This window comes from Pocillopora verrucosa, chromosome 14 (genome assembly GCF_036669915.1).
Source record: "Pocillopora verrucosa isolate sample1 chromosome 14, ASM3666991v2, whole genome shotgun sequence".
Classification (NCBI taxonomy): Eukaryota; Metazoa; Cnidaria; class Anthozoa; order Scleractinia; family Pocilloporidae; genus Pocillopora; species Pocillopora verrucosa.
The window spans coordinates 11,335,570-11,355,619 of NC_089325.1; the positions used below are offsets into that span (position 1 = coordinate 11,335,570).

Below are 20,050 nucleotides of genomic sequence, written 5' to 3' on the forward strand. Positions count from 1 at the left end.
GTTTGATTATTTTAAAAACAAAATGTAGCCCTTCTTTAACAAAACTGCAACCAAAAAATACTCAATTTAGCAAGATGTTTTATCTGAAAATTAAATTATTGTGAACAGGGTAAAGAGGGTGGATAGCTAACTTTGGAATGACAGTTACTTCATTTCATAAACCCTCTTCTAGAGAAAGCCTGAAGCCCACTGATTGGGTGAAACCATGGTTTGGGTTACACTGTGTAAATAATAAATGGCCCTTTGAGTCTAACCATTGGGGCTCAACGCATCACAACGAGTAAATATCTGTTTACAACATTTATTCTACACTGATGAATGTGGTGGTTCTGAATCTATTAACAAGCACTGGTAAGTTAAATTGTTAACTGTACGTTGAAGCCTGATGCCTCATCTTCAAATTTTGCTGTGCAACTTATTGACATTTTCATTCTAAAATGCTAGTAACAGTCCCAAAATGGTACATTTGTAAAAAATACACTAATATCTACAAAACAATGCAGTAACACCAAAAGATTTGTAAAAAATTAGTATGCTAAAAAATCTCGCACCTCTAACCTACAAGAAAAGCTTTTGACTTTGAGGCACAACGATTTGAGTCATAATTGTTTTTTGCAGTATGTGTGAAACTACTCGAACCGGATCGCTGCGATCGAAAAAAAACAGCCAAAAAAACAGGTATTCTAACAAGCAATCTCTACTCTATTTACTCATCTGATCGCCTTGCAATCTCCAAAAAAATATCAAAACAGAAAGCAATTCCGTGTAACAATCTCAGGCGATCAAAATGTAAAGAAGCATGGAGAGAATTTTGGATCGAAACTAACCAATCATAAAATGACAAAGTTTCCTGAAAGGTCTGAGGTTTGTTTGTTTTCTCTGCAGGAAGCTTTGTGTTTTTACTTCAATGTTATTGCTTCGTTTATTAAAAAAAGTTTGACATCCTTTATTCTCAATAAACATGTTCATTGGTTCATTTTTCTTCATTTCGATCCGGTTCAAATAGTCTCGCTGTTTTGAGTACTTTACAGATTTCCTTTACATTCAATCACGAGTTGAGTCATTGGGTTGAGATTGTTACTGAGCTGGTTACTTCACTGTTATTTTGAATACTAAGTGGCTGAAATTATTTCTTTTTAGATTTTATTTGAAATTGCTGAGGCCTAAAGAATTAGATCACATTTAGACTGACTATTGCTTAGTAAATTACGTGCCTTTTGATCACCTGCCTCTGTCATGTTTATATTGTTTGAGAGGTTTAACGTGTGTAGCTGACAGTTGTTATTGTTGATAGCTTCAGCCAAGTGCAGTGCTCCAATGTCTGAGATGTTATTTTGTGTGAGGTTTAATGTGTGTAGCTGACAGTTGTTGTTGTTGATGGCTTCAGCCAAGTACTGTGCTCCAATGTTTGAGATGTTATTGTATGAGAGGTTTAACGTGCGTAGCTGACAGTTGTTATTGTTGATGGCTTCAGCCAAGTGCTGTGCTCCAACGTGTGAGATGTTATTTGCTGTGAGGTCTAACGTGTGTAGCTGACAGTTGTTGTTGTTGATGGCTTTAGCCAAATGCTGTGATCCAATGTTCGAGATGTTATTGTACGAGAGGTTTAACGTGTGTAGCTGACAGTTGTTGTTTTTGATGGCTTCAGCAAAGTACTGCGCTCCAGTGTCTGAGATTTTATTGTATGTGAGGTCTAACGTGTGTAGCTGACAGTTGTTGTTGTTGATGGCTTCAGCCAAGTGCTGTGCTCCAATGTGTGAGATGTTATTTGCTGTGAGGTCTAACGTGTGTAACTGACAGTTGTTGTTGATGGCTTCAGCCAAGTGCTGTGCTCCAATGTCTGAGATGTTATTTTCTGTGAGGTTTAACATGTGTAGCTGACAGTTCTTGTTGTTGATGGCCTCAGCTAAATACTTTGCTGCTTCATCTGTCAATTGATTTTTTGTGAGGTTTAACCAGCTCAGTTGAGATTCCCTACATTTTAACAATTTACAAATCTCAAAACAACCTAATGGACCAATGTTATTGTAGCTCAAATCTAAATGTGAAATTTGTTGAACATTAATTACATTTACTAACGAAGAGCAATCAACAGCTGTGAGGTGACTACGAATAAAATTTACACAATTAAAGTTCATTTGTCGAAGTTTTCTCTGTGCTTCTAGCTTCATTCTACTATTTTCGTTTATACATTTAATTAATGTTACTGCTAAATCTCGTTCGTCTTTAGTCGGCCAGCATTTTACTTTCCTTTGCTCTTCATTCTCTGTCCACTGTTCGTTGTAGCGTGCGCTTTCTCTTTCTTCAGTTTTCACAGGAAGAAGGGCAGTGATAATTTCAATTGGTAGGTGAACTTTATCCTCCATAAGTCCTGCTAGAAACTGAAAAACTAGCTGCCATTTGCCGTTCTTAATGTTCTCGGAAACAAAGTTTCTTAATTCTGTTTCACTCAAGTCGCTCGCCAAGTGCCTCGCAGCGAAAAACTCTTGCATTGTTAGGTGAATGAAACAGAATTGCTTCTCATCTTTTAACGCGGCACGGCGGTCGGGTAAGCGGTGAAAAAGAGCGCTGCCTTCCATTCCTTGTACTTTGATTCCTCCAAGGATCAGTTTTCCTTCTTGGATTCCTTCAAACGCCACTCTTCCTAGTTTCTTGAATTTCTCCTCCACCGCCAAAGGCAAATTATCTGACAGATAGTTTTCGCGGGTGAAATGTTTATCGCGGAATTCTTTCGTGTGTTTGAAATAAAACACTTTGACCGCAATCTTGTAAATCGTGGTTAATTTGGAAGGCAGGGTAACACTATCGGAACTTTCGAACCGCATTATTTCTGACAGACTTGAGCACATGATGAAACTGTTCACAGGGACATAACAGAGCGAAAGTAAGTTCATGTTGCTGCTGATGTGTCGCCATAGCGTTTCGCCTGCTTGCTTGTCATCTCCGGCGAATTTGTCGATATACTCTTTAATTTGCTCGGTTGAGAAGCCAAGGATTTCAAAGCTTTTGTCGAACTTCAGATGTGCGATGCCTGACAAAGCTGTAGGTCTCGTAGTCGTTACAATTGAAGCATCTTGAAGAAGTTGCCCGGTCACAAGCCATTGATAAAGAATTTGGAGCGGCTTTTCATCTTCAATGCCTTTGGGATAAGGAGAAGCCTTGGTTTTCTTTTCGTCATGTTCGAATTCGTCGAATCCGTCAAAAAGCATGAGAACACCTTTAGGGTTCTTTTGGAGGTGATTCCAGACCTTGTCATCCATGTAACCTGTAGGGAAATACTCGGACTGAATCAACAGATCCTTGAGGCTCAGGTTTTTGTCCGAGTCAAATCTTCTGAATTTTACGAAGAAAGCAGCATTAAAATGGACTTGGGCACCTGATGTCGCTTTGAAATCTTTATTCAATGCCCAGTCTCTGAGAAGTTTGATACAACATAGTGTCTTTCCGATTCCGGGTCGACCGACGATTAAAACTTTCTTACTTTCAACATCCAGAAGGTCTTCCAGGCTTTTCGGTTGTGAGTTTCCGTCGCGCGACCTTGGATAAACTTTGAGTTGCTCCTCTCGGTTTTCAGTAAAGTCATGCGTTTCTCTATCCTGAATTACCACAAGGTTTGTGTAAATCTGATCGAGAGTCAAATTTTTAGCTGTTGAGTGGTCGCTTGGATTACCTACAAAAGGTGATTGGAGTTCTAAAAGTTTTTTGGTCCCTCGAGCAATTATTTTCTTTGTGCTTTCGATGAATTTTTGAAACTCTTGTTCCTGGAGTTCTTCAGTGTCTCTTTCAGTGAGTGGCATAGTTTCGTTCGTGCCATTCAGGTGTTGGTTGAGACTTAGATGGGTTTTTAGAAACTTTGAGTCTTCCATGAAACTCCTCTCAATGCATGCCCGTGAAAAAAGGTAGACGGTTTCAACCAGAGTCCCAGCAACAATAGTTCCATTCACCGCAAGGACAGCGTACATCCAGAAGGTTTTCTTTACAGCTCGTTGATTGTGACAGTCGAGTAAAGTAGAGTTTTGGGCGTTGTCAGATGAATTGCTTGGCTGAGTGGTTCCATCGGTTAAATAACAGTTAAACTGAGAGGAAAAATTTAAAGGGTAAAGCAACTGAGTTTGTAGGATGATGAAAATAACTCCTAAAACAATTCTTATCGATAGTTGAGAGCAGTAAGCGATAAAAAGCTTGTTTCCAGTTGATGACGCAGTATCTTGGTCGAGCAGATGATCGACTTTGGGTCTTACTATTTGGGAGTAAATAGCACATACAAATGCGATAAGGAGTAAATTGAGGATTACGAAGCCATAGACTGGAAAACCGAATTTGTTGTACTGCTTCATATATTTCTCGTAACATTTTCCACGGACGGTGTCGACGGTTTCACTCTTCGCTCCGTCACAGCGGAAATCCAGCCTAGACTCGTTGCTTTCCATGTCGAGGAATACGGCGAAGAAGATAACACTGATCAGGATCCAAAAACACACTGCCACATAATGAACTCTGTGGAAAGTTTTTGGCTCCAAATATTCTAAAATCTTTTCCATTGATACGGTTGGTATCTTTACTCACTTCCCCAGAACGCTGATCAGTTCTAGAGCTTGAATAAACAGCTAATGCGGCCTTGGTCTATTTGTAGGGCATGATAGTGCTTTTATTTGATTGGCTTTTTTGGAAACTTTCAACCGTCAAAACGACAATGGACTCTTTATGCATATTGTTGTTCTACATAAGAAACACTTGTCAGAAGCTGAGACGGTTAGAGATATCTGCATATGTGCCAATATAAGGGACCTCGCTTTCTCCCACCCCCTTCCCCGTGCTCATTTTCAGTCGCTTTGTCTTCTCCTTTTTTTATTAAAGTCGCTGCTGAGGCCCTGAAGAAAAACTCATTGTGCCGATGTCGCTTATTTTGAAGGTTGAAGACTAAATACCGAGTTGCTAGGTGTGGATATTTCATCTGCGTGGTAATTGTTTGGGGAGGAAATTGTAACCCTTGGCTGATTTAAGTCACCATTGGTTGAGGTTTTGCATCTTATTAATTTTGAGGGTGGTGTGAGTTTTTTTAACTAATACCAAAGCGGTTTAGTAAGGCAAAACTAATGCAAATGAAATTATTCTCGACTACGTCGTGAAAATACTGTCCTACTGTTATCATCTAATCACGATCATGAAAGGTGTCAGGGTCTAGAAATACGTTGGCACGTCCTTTTTCTTTGGCGGAGGCTCCATGCATTTCTGAGCCAAAAACTCACCGATTTATTGCTCAACTTAACACGAAGAGGTCATACATCCAAAAAATATTTACGAAGAAGTCAGATAAACATCTTCCTAAGATCTACCCTTACCCTGAAAACCAAGTGATCCTTCCAAAATCCTCCACCCACACCACCCCCTCCCCCCTTTTTTCAGGTGACAAATGATGACTGCTTCCTTATTTGGCTATAATTTCCCTTTTTGCTCTTTCCGGTTTTCTTTGCTGCTTTTTTAAAGTTTTCTATGATAACATATTTGCAGCCAACTGCATAATAGAATAGTCAGTCAGAATAGTCTGAAAGACTATGTACCCTTTAACCCCTAGGAGTGACTAGCACCTAATTTCTCCCCACAGAATTACCCCTGAATCAAACCTTAAGGCCATGAGAATAAAGGAAATGGTCACCGGGGAAGGAATCTATGATCTGACCAGCAAACAAATTCTCCTTGTCAGCACCTTAAGAAATGTATAAAGAACAGTGTGGAGAATATGCATACCGATGTTAAGGTGTAAAGGGTTCAGAAAATGAAAGACGTCTTCCTTTGCAAGTGCAGAGGTTATCGACAGACTTGTCAATTCTATTGCAGCAGTTTCATTAATTGAATTTATATTTTTAGATTTCAAGAAAATTTTCTTTAAGCTGGGAGCAGAGTTGTACAATTTTTAACGAGAAAATGTCAAGGAAACGTTAGCAGACTTTATATCACTGGGTTAGGGGCTTAGTACTAGGTGCAAATCTATCGAGATTGAGCTGATTAAACGTGGTTAAAAAATTCAACCGTATGGCCAAGTTCCTTTCAAGTGTATCAATCAACCTTTTCTGGTTAGATTTAAGAGATGATGGGTCGGGCAATCATGTTCGAATGAGGAATCAATTCTATTTTTACGGTTTGCCAATTAGTAATGTAACAACCTTCTTGAATTTTGTTTTACCCCATAAAAGTTTGAGCATTACCTGAAATATAAGTCAATTCTACACAACTGAAGCAGTTATTTCCTTCTGTGGTCAAATTTTTTACCCAACCAATGAAAATGTCATAGTTTCTTTTTGAGTGTTGTCCTTGTTAGTTTGAGCTCACTTTGTTTAAGGTATTTTTGTAAAATGTTTCATTTAAGTTTTTCGTAGCTTGCATTCAATCCTTTTCTAACCACAACACTTTGTTTCTTTTTGCCTCTGAGTTTTCTGATGTTAATGCCTCAGTCCATCTCGCGTTTTATACCAGGATGCCTACTGTCACTGCAACACACTTGAGCGGTCTTTACGTGTCTGAATAAATACAGGTAAACTGCCTGAAGTAAGTGATACTAGAATGCTGACAATTTTCAGTTTCAACAAATGCATTAAATTACCTTTTTTTGACTAAACATACTACCAGTAAAATAAGATTAATAACTATAGACCAATTAACAATTGAATAATTGGCAAAGAGTGAATTTAACATTTAAAAAATCCTTAACATCGATCAGCCAATGTGACAAACATCCCACCCTTCTATCACGTGACAGTTTGATGGTTTTGCGGCCACTTGACTGATCTCCTTCACAGCCGTTTTGCTTCAGTGACATCCCCCCATTCCCTTCCTCAAGAAAAAATCAGCTGCAAGTAAGACTACTTGATTGGGTGATTAAAAGTAACACCAAAACTTTAACCTTTGCAGCTCATTGTGGTTGAGTTTGATAAAGCCCTAATTACAATGTGGCAAGGAAATGAAAGCTGGGCTACAATTTGGACTTTCTCTGCATAAAAGCCATAATGTCCTGCATACACTCTTCTGAAAGCCAGCGTTCTTCAAGTAAAGCACACTCCTTTTTGTTGGCACCATGTAACAAATCATGGAATGAATCACGTATTAACTGCTTGGACAACAAGAAAGACTGTTAAGTGAACAAAATAAAAAAAAACGGAACACTTATTGAATGATAGTATAAAACATTTATTGGTCGTCTAAAATAACACTTCACTCAAAACCCCTATTGTCTACAGTTAAATGTAAATGATTTTGATAAAAATTAGAATTGATAAATAAAATATGGGAAACCCCTCTCCTGTATTCATCACTACGATTATATGTTGCAATAAAACTTGAGTAAGGCAGGATACCTTTTATTCTTTTCAGGCTGAAAGGAATATAAGTAAGAACACTGAAGTTTTACTCTCAGGCTTCTTTCAGCAATTTATTGAGAGAAGCCATATGGCTGGGAATATCATTAAGACATGAAGACATTACAAATAGACCCCTTCCCCCCCCCCCACCCCCTCCTTTGACAAGCCTGTCTCCAAACACTACAGTGACTCCATTGTAGAGGATGCCCTGCTGTAAAACTCTACAATTCAATTTTCTACCGGGGGGGGGGGGTAGCTTGGCCATTGCTTGTATTCTGTTCTGAACTTCTTCTGTGAACTTGTCATGGGAGAAAACATCTGTAACCAATCCACAGTCTCTTGCTTCAACTGCTGTCAGTTTGCATCCAGAAAGCAACATTTCATTGGACTAAAGAAGAAGAAGAATTCATAGATCAAGCCAAACAGGCCCATGATTGTTATTGATATTCCCTCAGCAGGTCCATTGACTGCAGCAATCTGAGGCTTAGGGAAGTCCATAAATTGTTGTACAAAGTTCCTGTCATAATGGTAACAACATAAAGTTATACTTGATTTGCATGTACAAGTAAGACTAGTGTGTTGTAAGATAAGTAAATATGTATTGCATAAATGGAAGACAATGAACTCCTAATTTCAAAAGGTTATTGCAGAAAAAGATTTCCAAAGTGGAAGGTAAGGCCCCTGTTCTAATAAAACAATCAGTGGATCACAAAGAAATGAATTTTAGTCTCCACCCCATAAATTTTTTTTTCAGTTTCATTTACGTCAGCTGTTCTGACTTAATGGTTTGAGGTACTCAATGATGAGTTTGAGGGAGACTTAAATATCTTCTATCTATTTTTTAACATCAACTGCTCCTTGACTAAAAGGCTTCATAACAGCAGTTTTCTGGACATCCATTACATAATATTAATTCATTGATTACTTGTAATGTATTGGGACAGCTTGGACTCTTTCGGAGTTCAACAGACTTTTGATCAGTGGGCATTAAGTGACTCTCCATCATGGCACGCACATGGTGGAAAGTCGCTTATTATGGGTGAGCTACTTCCACAAGACACTACATGTATGTGAGATAAAGATGCATGATGCCATACTGAGGAATGAGTACTAAATTAAAATTCACATATACTGCTACACACCATAGCCTGCAGGTCCACTTGAGGGTTCCAATCACTGTCATACAAAATCACAATATCTGCCATGGCCAAATTGATCCCCAAACCACCTGCCCTGGTGCTCAACATGAAAATAAATTTTTTACTTCCAGGCATGTTATATATGCATTGATTGCTGATTGTCTCTCCTCATGCAGTGTCTGTCCATCCAGACAGCAGTACTCAAATCCTTTCTATAGACAGTAGACAGTCTGTTGTCTACAAGATGTTGATCTGTTGTGTATGGGGGACCTTTTGGAAAATCAATCCATCAATCAGTCAACTAATTGACCCCTAACACTCTAACTTCAGTATCCAAGTTCTCCATATCAATCTCTTTACATTTCCTGCAGTACTTATATGGAGAATTTGTTTACTTTATTCTTATTAGCTTATTGTTTGATTCAGAAGTGATACTGATGGGAGAAACTAGATACCTATCACTTTTAGGGGCTAAAGGGTTGATCAATCTATCAATCACTTAGTCTGTTTATATAGTCAGTCAGTCTGTCAATCAATTTGTCAGTCAGCTCGACAACCAATCCGTCCATTGGCAGTCAATTGGACAGTTGGTCCATCAGTCAACCAGTTATTCAGTAGGTTTGATCTGTCTGTCAGCACAGAAATCAGTTAGTCTGCCATTCAGTCACTCAGCCTGTGCTTGATACGACTGATAGTTACTCGGTCAGTACTTAAGTCAGTCAGTCAACTACCATTTATCATCATTAAAAGAGTCAGTTGTTAAGTCAGTCTGTAAGTCAGTTAGTAAATCTCCCAGCAAGCCAGCCACTTGTCATCAGTCAACTAGTCAGCTGGGCTTCAAGTCAGTCACTCAATCTTTTAGATTACTAGCTGGCATCACAAAGCCTCTCAGTCTGCAAGTCAGTATATAAATGGTTCCTGCCCTTGCACCTCTGTCAACCTCCCAATCTTATCACATCAGTCAACACAGAGACCATAAGCACTTTGAATCTCACTCTTCTACGTACCAGGCTCTGCTCCATCAAACAAGTAAAGGTGGTTTGTACACTTTCATAGCTGCATTAGAATGTTCAGTAGTCGCATCTTGTCTGATTTCCCAGCTCCATTTACCACATCAATGTCCTTTATCAAGATGTTAGTGTACCTATAGAGTAAATAAGCAATAGTAATATCAATGATTATTGCTATACACTTATGAATAATGCTCATCAAGGGCTTTCATCTAGTTAATTTCATGACTACAATTTGGTTGAGTTAGGTAGGCAGTTTTTAATGTTACCATCTTGCAATTTGCAGTTTTTAAAGCAGATTTCAGATTTGGTGTACTATTGGCTGGTTTCCATAAAAAAGTGACCTGCAATTAATTCCTTGATCCTAAGAGTGACCAGCAACAAATTTCTCCTCACAATATCACCCCTGTGTCAAAGAAATAATCACCAACTAAAGAAGCTTTTGACAGTTAAACAAATTCTCCCTGTCAGCACTTCAGGGAATGTATAGAGAACAGTATGGAGAATATGCATACTGATGTTAGGATGTACAGGTAAAGGGCAATTAAATCTACAATTTTATTGGGAATTATTTCAAGGAACAGTGAAGGAAGCAGTACCAATGTCTTTGCATCTTTGCGAGTCTTGCATAGATCTTTGTCCCCTTTTTTGGGAGAAGTCCTGTTTCAACATCAGCCTTGAGACGATGCAATAGGAATGGTCTTAGAACCTATGATAAAACGAAAAACATTCACAATGAGCATTTTGATATGTTGGGAGAAAAGATAACTAGTCACCTTTTGACAACAATTTTATAATACCACTCCCTATTTAATGGAAAAGTATGCTCAAAAAGCCCAATATAAACTGAAGTCTGTTACAGAGCAGTTTTGTTAGAAACCTAACCCTTTAGCTCCCAACATCTCATAAGCTCTTCTCCTTACTGTCCCTTTACAATTCTTATGATATTAGTTTGGAGAATTTGGTATTGGATCAACCGATAATCCACCAATTGATACTTTTCTCTATTCTTGTTACTTGTCTGCTTGGAATTGTATTGATATTGTGTGGAGATATTCTGTTTTTGTCACTTATGGGATTTAAATGATTAAAAAAACCTTATACATCACAAATGAGCAGCCAAGTTGCAAACAAAATGAAAATTTTGCCTATCACAGGTAAGCAGCAACATTTGAAAACAATAAGGAAATGAGGTTCACAAAACCAAAGTTGTCTCCTTGGCAGTTATATCATATCATGCAGTACTTACTAAATGAAGACTTCCCATAAGTTGTTTTTCTTCCACAAGGGAATTGGCGTTGAACCAAGCATCAAATCCTACGAAAGTGCCCAAAACAAATTAAATGAAGTCCTTAAAACTAAAACCTTGCTAGGCAGCTAGTTACCTTTATTTATTTCAAGTACTTGTAAGCTCCTTCTAAAATTTTTCTTTGTTCTGAGCAGCATAGGTGATTAGTCTTACAAAAATAAATCATTCAAGTTCCCTAATACATTTAGTCGTATTATACAGGAACAACTTACATCAGACAAGCTAAAAACATCTAGCAATAGAAAGTTCAGCAATGACCACAGCTCATGAAGATTGTTCTGCAAAGGAGTTACTGTCAGGAGCAACCGATTTGAGGAACGGAGTTCTCGCACAATTTCTGAGAGCTGGAAACAAGATGAGAAACATAGTGATAAATCACCAGAGCACAACCACAAAATGTTAAACCACAGAAGTAAAATGTGGCAACCACACTTGGTAGATACATATCTTAGACTTCTCATTCTTAATTATGTGTGCCTCATCAATGATGATATACCTCCAGGCTATAACTTATTAAACACCACTTTCTCTCTTATCACCATTTCATAAGATGTTATACAAGTGTACCACTCTCCAGGGAGCGGGGTGTCTCAGATAAAATGCTGCCTAAAAATATACAAAAGTACACTAACTTAGCCCTTTGACCACTAAGAGTGACTAATATCTACTTTCTCCTTACAATATCACCCACTGAAATCACTAATAAAGGTGACAAAAATAAAGAAAATGATCACCAACTAAAGAAGCTCTTGATTGTTACAAATTCTCATTGTCAGCATGTTAGAAAATGTATAGAAAACAGTACAAAGAATATGCATACTAATATTAAAAATTTTGAGATGTTCCAGACCTTGGGTGGATAAGGAAGGGGGGGGGGGATGCCCTACACTTCCGTGTCCTTCACCCAAACCTAGTTTTATGTACCCAAGCAAGGAAATGGTCTGCAAAGTCTTACCAAGACCCTGTTACAATAAAAAAAAATTAGTTAATGTCTTTAAAGCCTGCTGGTGAATTAGCCCAAGAGCTTATTTTGCTTTTTTTTTTAGCAAGAAGAAAGGCAAAATATTATCCATCACAGATTGTCCTAACAAATTCCTCATGGGAACTCAGGACACTCAGAAAAAAAAGTGATGTTAACAATTTTCTCACCATCTCATCAGCCAAAATTCCATTGATTCCATTCTCAAACAGTGAGATAAGCCAGTTAAGACGTCTTCACTTATAATCTCTCATTTCTCCATTCTTGATGTCTACCAGAAAATACAAAGCCTTTGAGTTAATTACTGCAACATTTCAAAGCACAGGACTTCTAAAGACAAAACATGTTAGTGATAGCATTTTAACTCCCGTGAGTGACCAAGACAGAATTTCTCCTTACTATATCTATAAAATGCCATGCAGGCAAGTGATGAGAATAAAGAAAAATATCAATTATGGAATTACCCAATGATCCAATACCAAATTCTCCAAGCTAACATAATGAGAATCATTTGGCAGATAGTAAAGAGAATTACTAATGAGATCTTGGGAGTAAAAGAACCAGAGTGGCTCTGAAAAAACCCTTTTACTTTTATGCTTCTATTCAGTCTTTGAACTTGTTGCTGATTTACTCACACTAATATGTGATTTTTTTTGCTCTTGCTCTTAAGCAAATACAAGCAAGTTTTTTGTTCTAGTTTAAAGGCTTGAATGTCTGTAATTACAGCATTTTGAAAAATTGTATTAAAGTACACCTGAACATGATATGGAAATTGCCTAAGTGCTCCTTGTAACCAAAAAAATATGTTATGTCTCTTTATCTATCAGGAAAATTTCACTTACAGTGTGGATTCTGATCAAAGTGAATCTCTGATATCTGTGAGTGTTTATTTTGGCTGATCAGTTTTTCATCTTCTTCTTGCTCTATGCATTGATGCCGATGACTATGACTAGAATATTAAATAAGTTTCAAATTGAGACAAACTCTCCCAAACTCTGCAGTTAAGAGGAATTCAATCCCTTAGAACTCATTCAAGCTAGTGTTAGCTAGAAAGATTTCAATTATATACCAGTTATCTTAAGATTCTTCATCTTTCAAAATTATTTACAAGCCCTGCAAATCTGTTGTGTAAAGGAGTAGCATGTTTCATATAGCCCATTTTCAATCAAATACTTACTCCCCAGTCAGACAACTTCCTTGATCTGCTTGGAAACTGAGGTGCTTTCATTTTCAATGGACTTGTTGACTGTTTCTTTGATCTCATGGTGTTCATGAAATGAGCAAAGATCTCTGTTGGTTTCAGCAGGTAATTGAACCTTGTGGCCTTGTCTCTTTTCTAAAAACCACAAAAAGACAATTAGAGATCCTGAATATCTAATTAATACCATAACATTGTTACCATGACTATTCTCTTTTACTTGAAGAAAGCCAAGTTGATCATTTCCTATTTCACAACTCCTCAGATAAAAGAAAATTAACAAGAAATTTTACAAACTTTTATTAATTAACTAAACTTAAGCATTTCATACCTTTCCTCAGATATTTTATTGATCTGCTTTGCATCAATTTAAACTTTTCCAAAAAATTGATTGAAATAAAAAAATAAGGGGAAAATTTTTTTTAATTGATTATGACAAATGAGGTAGGCATTGGAAAGGTAATGAACACAGAGTCAGTCATCTTGTTGTCCCAAACTGATCAAACATTTTTCATTTAGCCACAGCTTATTTAACCCATCAACTTCCAAATTGATTAACATGTAACTTCTCCCTATAATATCCACACATTACCTATTAAACAGGTAAAGAGAATACTGAAACTAGAATAGAAGTTGCTATATTGATCTAACACCCAGTTCTTCTCACTAATTTACAAGGAGATGCATCATAACTAAAGGGGAGAATTGAGAATCACAACTTGGAAGTTTAAGGATTAATTTGTTCAATATGGTTAGCAGAATGTGTCTAGAGTTTGAGTCCAATTTCTAGCTTTTATTTCAAAACTAGATGGAAATTGAGTAGCTATTCAAGCTGTTTATACCAGTTTTTCTTCATATCCCTGTGAGGCACCTTTGAGTGGTCCAGGTTATGCTTTAGGTTTGGGGCCTTTTTTACACCTCCTTCATCACCAGACTAAACAAAGATATAACCCCCCCCCCAAAAAAAGTTATCAACCTGTAAACTTACACAGAAACTAAATTATCTACCTTTCATGACTGACACAAGAAATGTCAGATATCCATTGTTTCATAAGGAAACAAACCTCTTCAGAGAATCAGTGACTTGAGAAATAAGCGATTTCTTTATCTCGTCCTAACTTTATTTATTTATGGTACACCTTGAGATCCATGGTGAAATCTCCTTACAACATGAGATTGTTACAAAATGCTTGTACAAAGATGATGAAAAGTGAATGATATATTCAGCTTGAAGACTGGCAAGTTGTCTTGATACACAAGTGGTATAGCTCCATTATAATAACATTAGAATGAAACTATAATGATTCAATAACTAGGAAACAACCCTCGATGGGTTGAAGTAAAGTAATTCTGAGGATACAATTGTCGTAGTCCAAATACAATGACCAAATGCAGGAATCCATTCACAACCACTAAAAATAAATTCCCCGGTTTAAGGTGATGCTTTTAACACGACAAAAGCTTCTGTTACTAAAGTTATACAAGGCAAATATGCGCGTATTGAAGTTTACTGTTTCACTTTAGATAGAAACAAAGACTTTCTTAGCTCCTTGGCCTGTCAAAGCTTTGTTTAGCTGCGTAAATTTCAGGTCTTGTGGATTATAGTCTCAATCCAAATTAACCATTCTTGCTAGGATAAGATCGAAAAAACTTAAACACTGAAATTAATAGAAGTGTACTGGATACATCCAGCTGAAATGCACCTGGCTTAGTTTGCATGCACGAAAGAATTGGCGTGACATGAGGGCATTTACTCGTGAAATCAGCTAACTCTAAGTTCAATTCCTGTAAATTTGCCCCTAAAATGAGCCATTCAGTAACTTATACCTCTTTTGGTGTTGTACTTTCGCTGCTGGACGATTCTCCTTCGTCGTAATAAGGCATGTTTCCAATGGAAGAGAAAAAATTACTTTCAATTCGAATAGCTGAAAAGCTGGGAAGATGATTTTTGGCGGCTCACGAGAGAGGCTATTGATTAGCACCTCGAACTGCACTATGACAATTCCTACCGGCTGGGGGTACGCCCGAGGAGCACTAGTAACGAGTTTCCCAGTCGGGTGATTAACAGATTGTCTCAAATTATTATTATCAATTTGGCGGACTATTCCAGTGACACCACTTGCGATTTATCAACAGTCAAGCGACTTGATTGAACCAGACATGAACATTATAACATGCTTTACATGTGAAGAATACATAATTGAGTTTAAATCAAGGAGATTTCGCTAAATTTTGTATGGCTGTTTTCTTCACCTTCGTCAATCTTAAGTTTCTTGTTCAGCAGAGTTTTAGCTTAACACTGTAGCCGCTAAGACCTACGCTTGCAAAGGTAAACGAAACTTAGACACCAATTTTTTATTTTTACAGTAGCTTAAAGCCTCACTGGAAACTATTATATCATTTTGATTCTCTTTTTCTAAGTTCAAGATACATAAAACAGTGAAGCTTTTGCAGTGAAGGCAGACAATAAGGTTATTTATTTACTTATTGTACACTACAACTCTTTTTCAATCAGCTCTGTTTCTTGCAGGGATTGTCAGTGCTGTTATTGAATCAAAAGATGACTGAAAGCAAAGCATGGGAAAAGGGTCTTGTGATGGAACTTTTCAAATCAGATAATTTCTCGGAACAGGTTGACAACAGAGTTACAGTAATGGCTGGTTTGTCAAATAAGTTAAATACTTTAGTTATCTGCCATATGGAGTGGAATCAATGTGCAGATGACCCAGCTTTTATTTTCCGTTATTTCTAATAATTTTACATGGTATAAAGACCATATCTCCTTCACACCTTCACCAGGGTTCAAAATTAGCTTCACAAGATGAGTTCCAAGTGACCACTAAATATTATTTTTTCCAGTCTCTGAAATTTAAATATAGAGGTTTCAATGTATTCCTACTTGTAAATAGTAACCGGTAGAGTCTGGGGTCTAGATTGCAATAGACATGAGTACCAGTGCGACTTAAATTTTCTTGCTGGCAACTAAAATTTCTTCTTCAGTCTCCACACCTTGAGTGGAAACATATCATACCCTTACCTTTTTGAGTCCCAAAGAGGAGCCAAACTTCAGAGCTTTGAATATTTGTAGTTAGGGGCTATACAAACCCCTACTTCAAGGAACTCAATGGTGAAACACAAAATCATAGGTCACATACTATTACCCAATGTGATGATTACAATCAACACCTGTTTATATAAAAGGCTGTGAAGATACCTTTTGATTTCTCCTGTGAGTCAAAAAGTTAAAGGATGGGAGGAAAGAGAGGTTCCCACCCAAGCCTTCGAGACCTTTTTTTTGCTAACTGTAAATAGTTTAGATACTATTAAGAGCTTTGTTTTTTCTCACCAAAACCAACATTTTCTACTTGCCAAAACTGATAAGCATTATTTAGGATTTTTAATAACCACTGACTGTAAACAAAGGGAATCCATTTACAATTGCAAAATTTTGTCATTCACTTTATTTTCCCAAAGGACCCATTTGATGAACCTTGTTATAAAATGAAAAAAGTCAAACTAAGCTTAGACAGCCATTCCCTCTCCCAAAATAATGTATTGCCAACTGTTGAACTGCTCCTATGCAAGTGGTCATGGTCAATCTTTCAGCTTCACCAGGAACTCTTTTCAATCTGGATGCACTGCTTTTGTTGGGTCAAGAAAGAAAATTTAAGGAATAAAAATTCAAGGATAAAGCCTTAAGATGATGTATATTGTGATTTGTCAGTAATTATATATATTAGACCTTGTTATAGACCCTTTCCCTAGGGTCCCATAGAAAAATAGAATGAATGAAAAAATTTTTGCAACTGTGGATGAATTCTTGATATTTAGGGTCAGTAGCTTTTGATCACCTTTTTTGTTTAATAAATTGGGTTACTTGTCCCCTTTTGATTTGTTTGGTCATTTTTGTAAGTTCTCAAAGGTTACCAAATCTAACTTAATTATTACAGATTCTAGAGGACACAAAATGTCTCATCAAGCATTCCTGCCAAAAGATGATTGACAATGCCAACCATGAAGAATGTAAATTATTTCTAAAATATCTTGGAGATGTAAAGTGTTAGACACTGAAAACAAACTGGCTTCTGTATGTTATTACTTGATTTGATTATTATTGTCATTAATATTATTATTGTTTTGAGGTTGTATCTTTCAAACAGATAATGTTGCATTTGCTGTATAGTTAAAGGCACTACAGTGTTTCACTCTCTATGAAGGTAAAATGTTACCCTCTTTTTTAACTGCTTTTTGTCAAATTTTTTAACATAAATTTTTTTCTACCCTTTTTCATCTTTAATACCTGTTCTGAGGGATATTCTTTCAGTTACCTTTGGTTTGCAGTCAGTTAATGATATAATAATAGCAGACCTAGTGTCCAGCAACACATTATTAACATCCACTACATGTCATTGGACTTACCCCTTTACATTGTACTTTCTTGAAAAATAAACAGTCTTTAGATTGTTTGTAATAGAGACTTTGAGCAAACCACCATGGCAACAGCAACAAAAGCATGGCCAGACAAAGGATTCAGTGGGCACACAAATAGCTCAGTATGTACATTTTCAAATTTTATTTATTTTTTTATCTATTCTCTGAAACAAAACAACATAAATCACTAAAATTTGCATGGGATAAGAACAGAACTTCTGATGGCAAATTATTTACCTCACATTGTTTAGAACTTAACCCTGCTCACTTTTGTTATGGCAAAGATGATGTCTTGCTCTGTTAGAGAGGGTAATCACATCCACCATCCATTTAGTGGACATTTTTGTCAGCTTGCCATCCTGACTGCTTAAGATCCCTAATGATTTCTGTGGATTCACTCTCTTGTGTTTACACATTACTTCTAATCACAATCATCCTCTCCATGGTAAACTCCCCTTTTTCAAATTCTTGCTGGACATAATAACTGTTCAATCTCCACTTAGCTGGCTTTTAATCTAATCAACATTAGTTGAAGACTGAAGAACACGCCCTTTTAAATTTAATTTTTTAAAAAGCCTTTTTTTATTTTGTTTTTATTTGTGGGAATTTAAGAAGCCAGTTTTACATTAGTTTTGAAAGACCAAATATATATTTCACACTCAGGCAACCAACATTTTATACTCTCTTAGTTGGGAAGAAAATTTGTAAGGCACCTCTGATATTATGTATTAGTGCTGTGAAGTCCTCACCACAGAGTAATGTGTATTTTTTATAAAGAAAAAATATTATTTATATTTTTTATTTATATTTCAGATTAGTTTTTTCTTTCCAATTGTCAAGTTTTCTTATTGTTACAATGATCTTCATGTAAAGCCAGATTAATTTCTAATACCTGGGTGGGATGTTGATGTTTTTAACTAATTTATGATACAGACTTCTTTTGTTTTGTCTGTGAAGGGTTACTTCTTTTATCCATTTGGTACTGTTTTTGTGACTGGTTTCACAAATCTGGGATTCTTTGTAAATATTTTAACAAATTTGAAGTTTATTTTATTGGAAAATACTTTTTTTATAATTTCTAAATTAGAAAAATATTTTGCTTTTTGAGTCTACAGCATTTCAATTGATAGTATGGTTACAGCATCAAAAGCAGAGATGAAGAACTTAAGTAGTAAAGAAGGTTTTTGAAATTTGCTTTTATGAGGTGCAAAACAGAGCAACAAGATTTAAATCGCACTTCCTTGCAAGAATTGTGAGTTTCCACCCCATTGTCTCTCCTCATGTTATTAGCTAGAAGTTGTTCAGATTGTGTTCAATTAGTTTTTTCCATCCCTAAGATGACAATATAAATTCTCTGCACTGTTTGCTATACATTTCTAGGAATTTTAGCTTTCAGAATTTAGTGTCAGATCAAGCAAATACCCACAGATGTTAACTATTATTTTTCTGATCACCTTTCTGCTTAACAATGCATTGTATTGTAAGTAGAAATAACTTCTTGAACACCTGTGGGAGTGAAAGGGGTTTTTTGTGGGGGGGGGAGGGTAACCTAAATAAATAATTTCTCATTTTTATGTAGACGCAGTCATTATGTTGCTGTAACATGCATTGAAATGAGATTAAAAGATTAGTTTGATTAAAATGTTTGGATGCATAGGAATTATAATCACTTGGTTTTTTAGACCAGGATTGTACAGATTTTTTAATTCTTCCTTATTAAGTGTCGAAAAGAAATGATATAAAGACCTGAAAAAATTATAGGAAATAAAAGGAAAAAAATGGGGGAGAAGAAGTCTCTACTATTATTCATAAGCTGCAACAAGTGGTTAATTCCAGGTGGAAATCTTTATGATCTTTTGCTTCTTCTTGTTCTTTTTACTTAAATAATTCCTCTCTGTTTCCTGATCTGATTTCTTTTGTTTAATTAGTAGTTTAATTTGACCCTCAAGGTCTTCTGATCTCATTAACACGAGATCAATTACCTTTTCATTAAATGTTCCACCAGACTAATTTTGGCCAAAATTTTAAATAGGAGGCTAAAAACTTTTTCACATTCATTTCTTGTCTGTGACAGTTTATGCTTTGTAAGATATTTCATCATTGGTTTTAGGTGTGGAGTGGAAGTTTGTTTTTTATAATTGGAAGGAGAAAATCAATAATATGGGATATGAGGAGGGTTTTAAGAGGAATGCTGCATACCCCCACTCACAATTTTTTTGACTATACCCTCATCCCCTGTTCAGGGTTAGAGGATTAGATCTTCTCTACTGGACTTGAGGCATTTTTCTTAGGTAAATTTACTATATTTTTGTCTGATATTGGGAAGGTTACATTTCCCCTTTTCTCATGGTTTTTTCACTTTGGTTTGATTATTTTAAAAACAAAATGTAGCCATTCTTTAACAAAACTGCAACCAAACAATACTCAATTTAGCAAGATGTTTTATCTGAACATTAAATTATTGTAAAGAGGGTGGATAGCTAACTGTGGAATGACAGTTACTTCATTTCATAAACCCTCTTCTAGAAAAAGCCTGAAGCCCACCGATTGGGTGAAACCATGGTTTGGGTTACACTGTGTAAATACTAAATGGCCCTTTGAGTCTAACCATTGGGGTTCAACGTACCAC

The 20,050-nt window shown here is 36.4% G+C and overlaps 2 protein-coding genes and 1 long non-coding RNA gene across 6 annotated transcripts in view; 1 reads left to right on the forward strand and 2 right to left on the reverse strand.

Annotated features, from left to right (window-relative positions):
* LOC131798780 (NACHT, LRR and PYD domains-containing protein 12-like) overlaps positions 1-20,050 on the reverse strand; it is a 46,141-nt gene that overhangs the window by 22,605 nt on the left and 3,486 nt on the right. Inside the window, exon 1 of one of the 3 annotated variants that reach the window (XM_066160948.1) lies at positions 1,692-5,032. The exons of 1 other annotated variant lie outside the window; for it this stretch is intronic. In XM_066160948.1, the coding sequence (XP_066017045.1) occupies positions 1,692-4,541 (2,850 nt within the window). In that variant the 5' untranslated portion in view covers positions 4,542-5,032. Of the gene's footprint in view, positions 1-287; positions 5,040-20,050 lie in introns of those variants that run through there. One more of the 3 variants, XM_066160946.1, reaches the window with a different exon arrangement.
* Positions 6,275-14,970, reverse strand: LOC131798781 (SWI/SNF-related matrix-associated actin-dependent regulator of chromatin subfamily A member 5-like). Of its 2 annotated transcripts, XR_010716123.1 has the most exons (10): positions 14,818-14,970; positions 12,970-13,128; positions 12,635-12,741; positions 11,963-12,063; positions 11,026-11,157; positions 10,754-10,821; positions 10,104-10,213; positions 9,502-9,638; positions 8,498-8,764; positions 6,275-7,872 (listed from the first exon to the last, which is right to left on the reverse strand). XR_010716123.1 is itself a non-coding variant. In XM_066160949.1 (4 exons), exons 1-3 carry the CDS (start codon positions 14,872-14,874, stop codon positions 12,043-12,045), a joined length of 237 nt encoding a protein of 78 aa, XP_066017046.1. In that variant the 5' UTR covers positions 14,875-14,970; the 3' UTR covers positions 11,267-11,775; positions 11,963-12,042. The 2 variants fall into 2 exon arrangements, 1 of the variants encoding a protein (XP_066017046.1); XM_066160949.1 differs by lacking the exons at positions 6,275-7,872; positions 8,498-8,764; positions 9,502-9,638; ... (2 more) ...; positions 11,026-11,157; positions 12,635-12,741 and adding an exon at positions 11,267-11,775.
* Positions 15,062-18,930, forward strand: LOC136278194 (uncharacterized). The gene is made up of 3 exons (XR_010716240.1): positions 15,062-15,319; positions 15,521-17,207; positions 17,444-18,930. It is a non-coding gene; the product is annotated as an uncharacterized lncRNA (long non-coding RNA).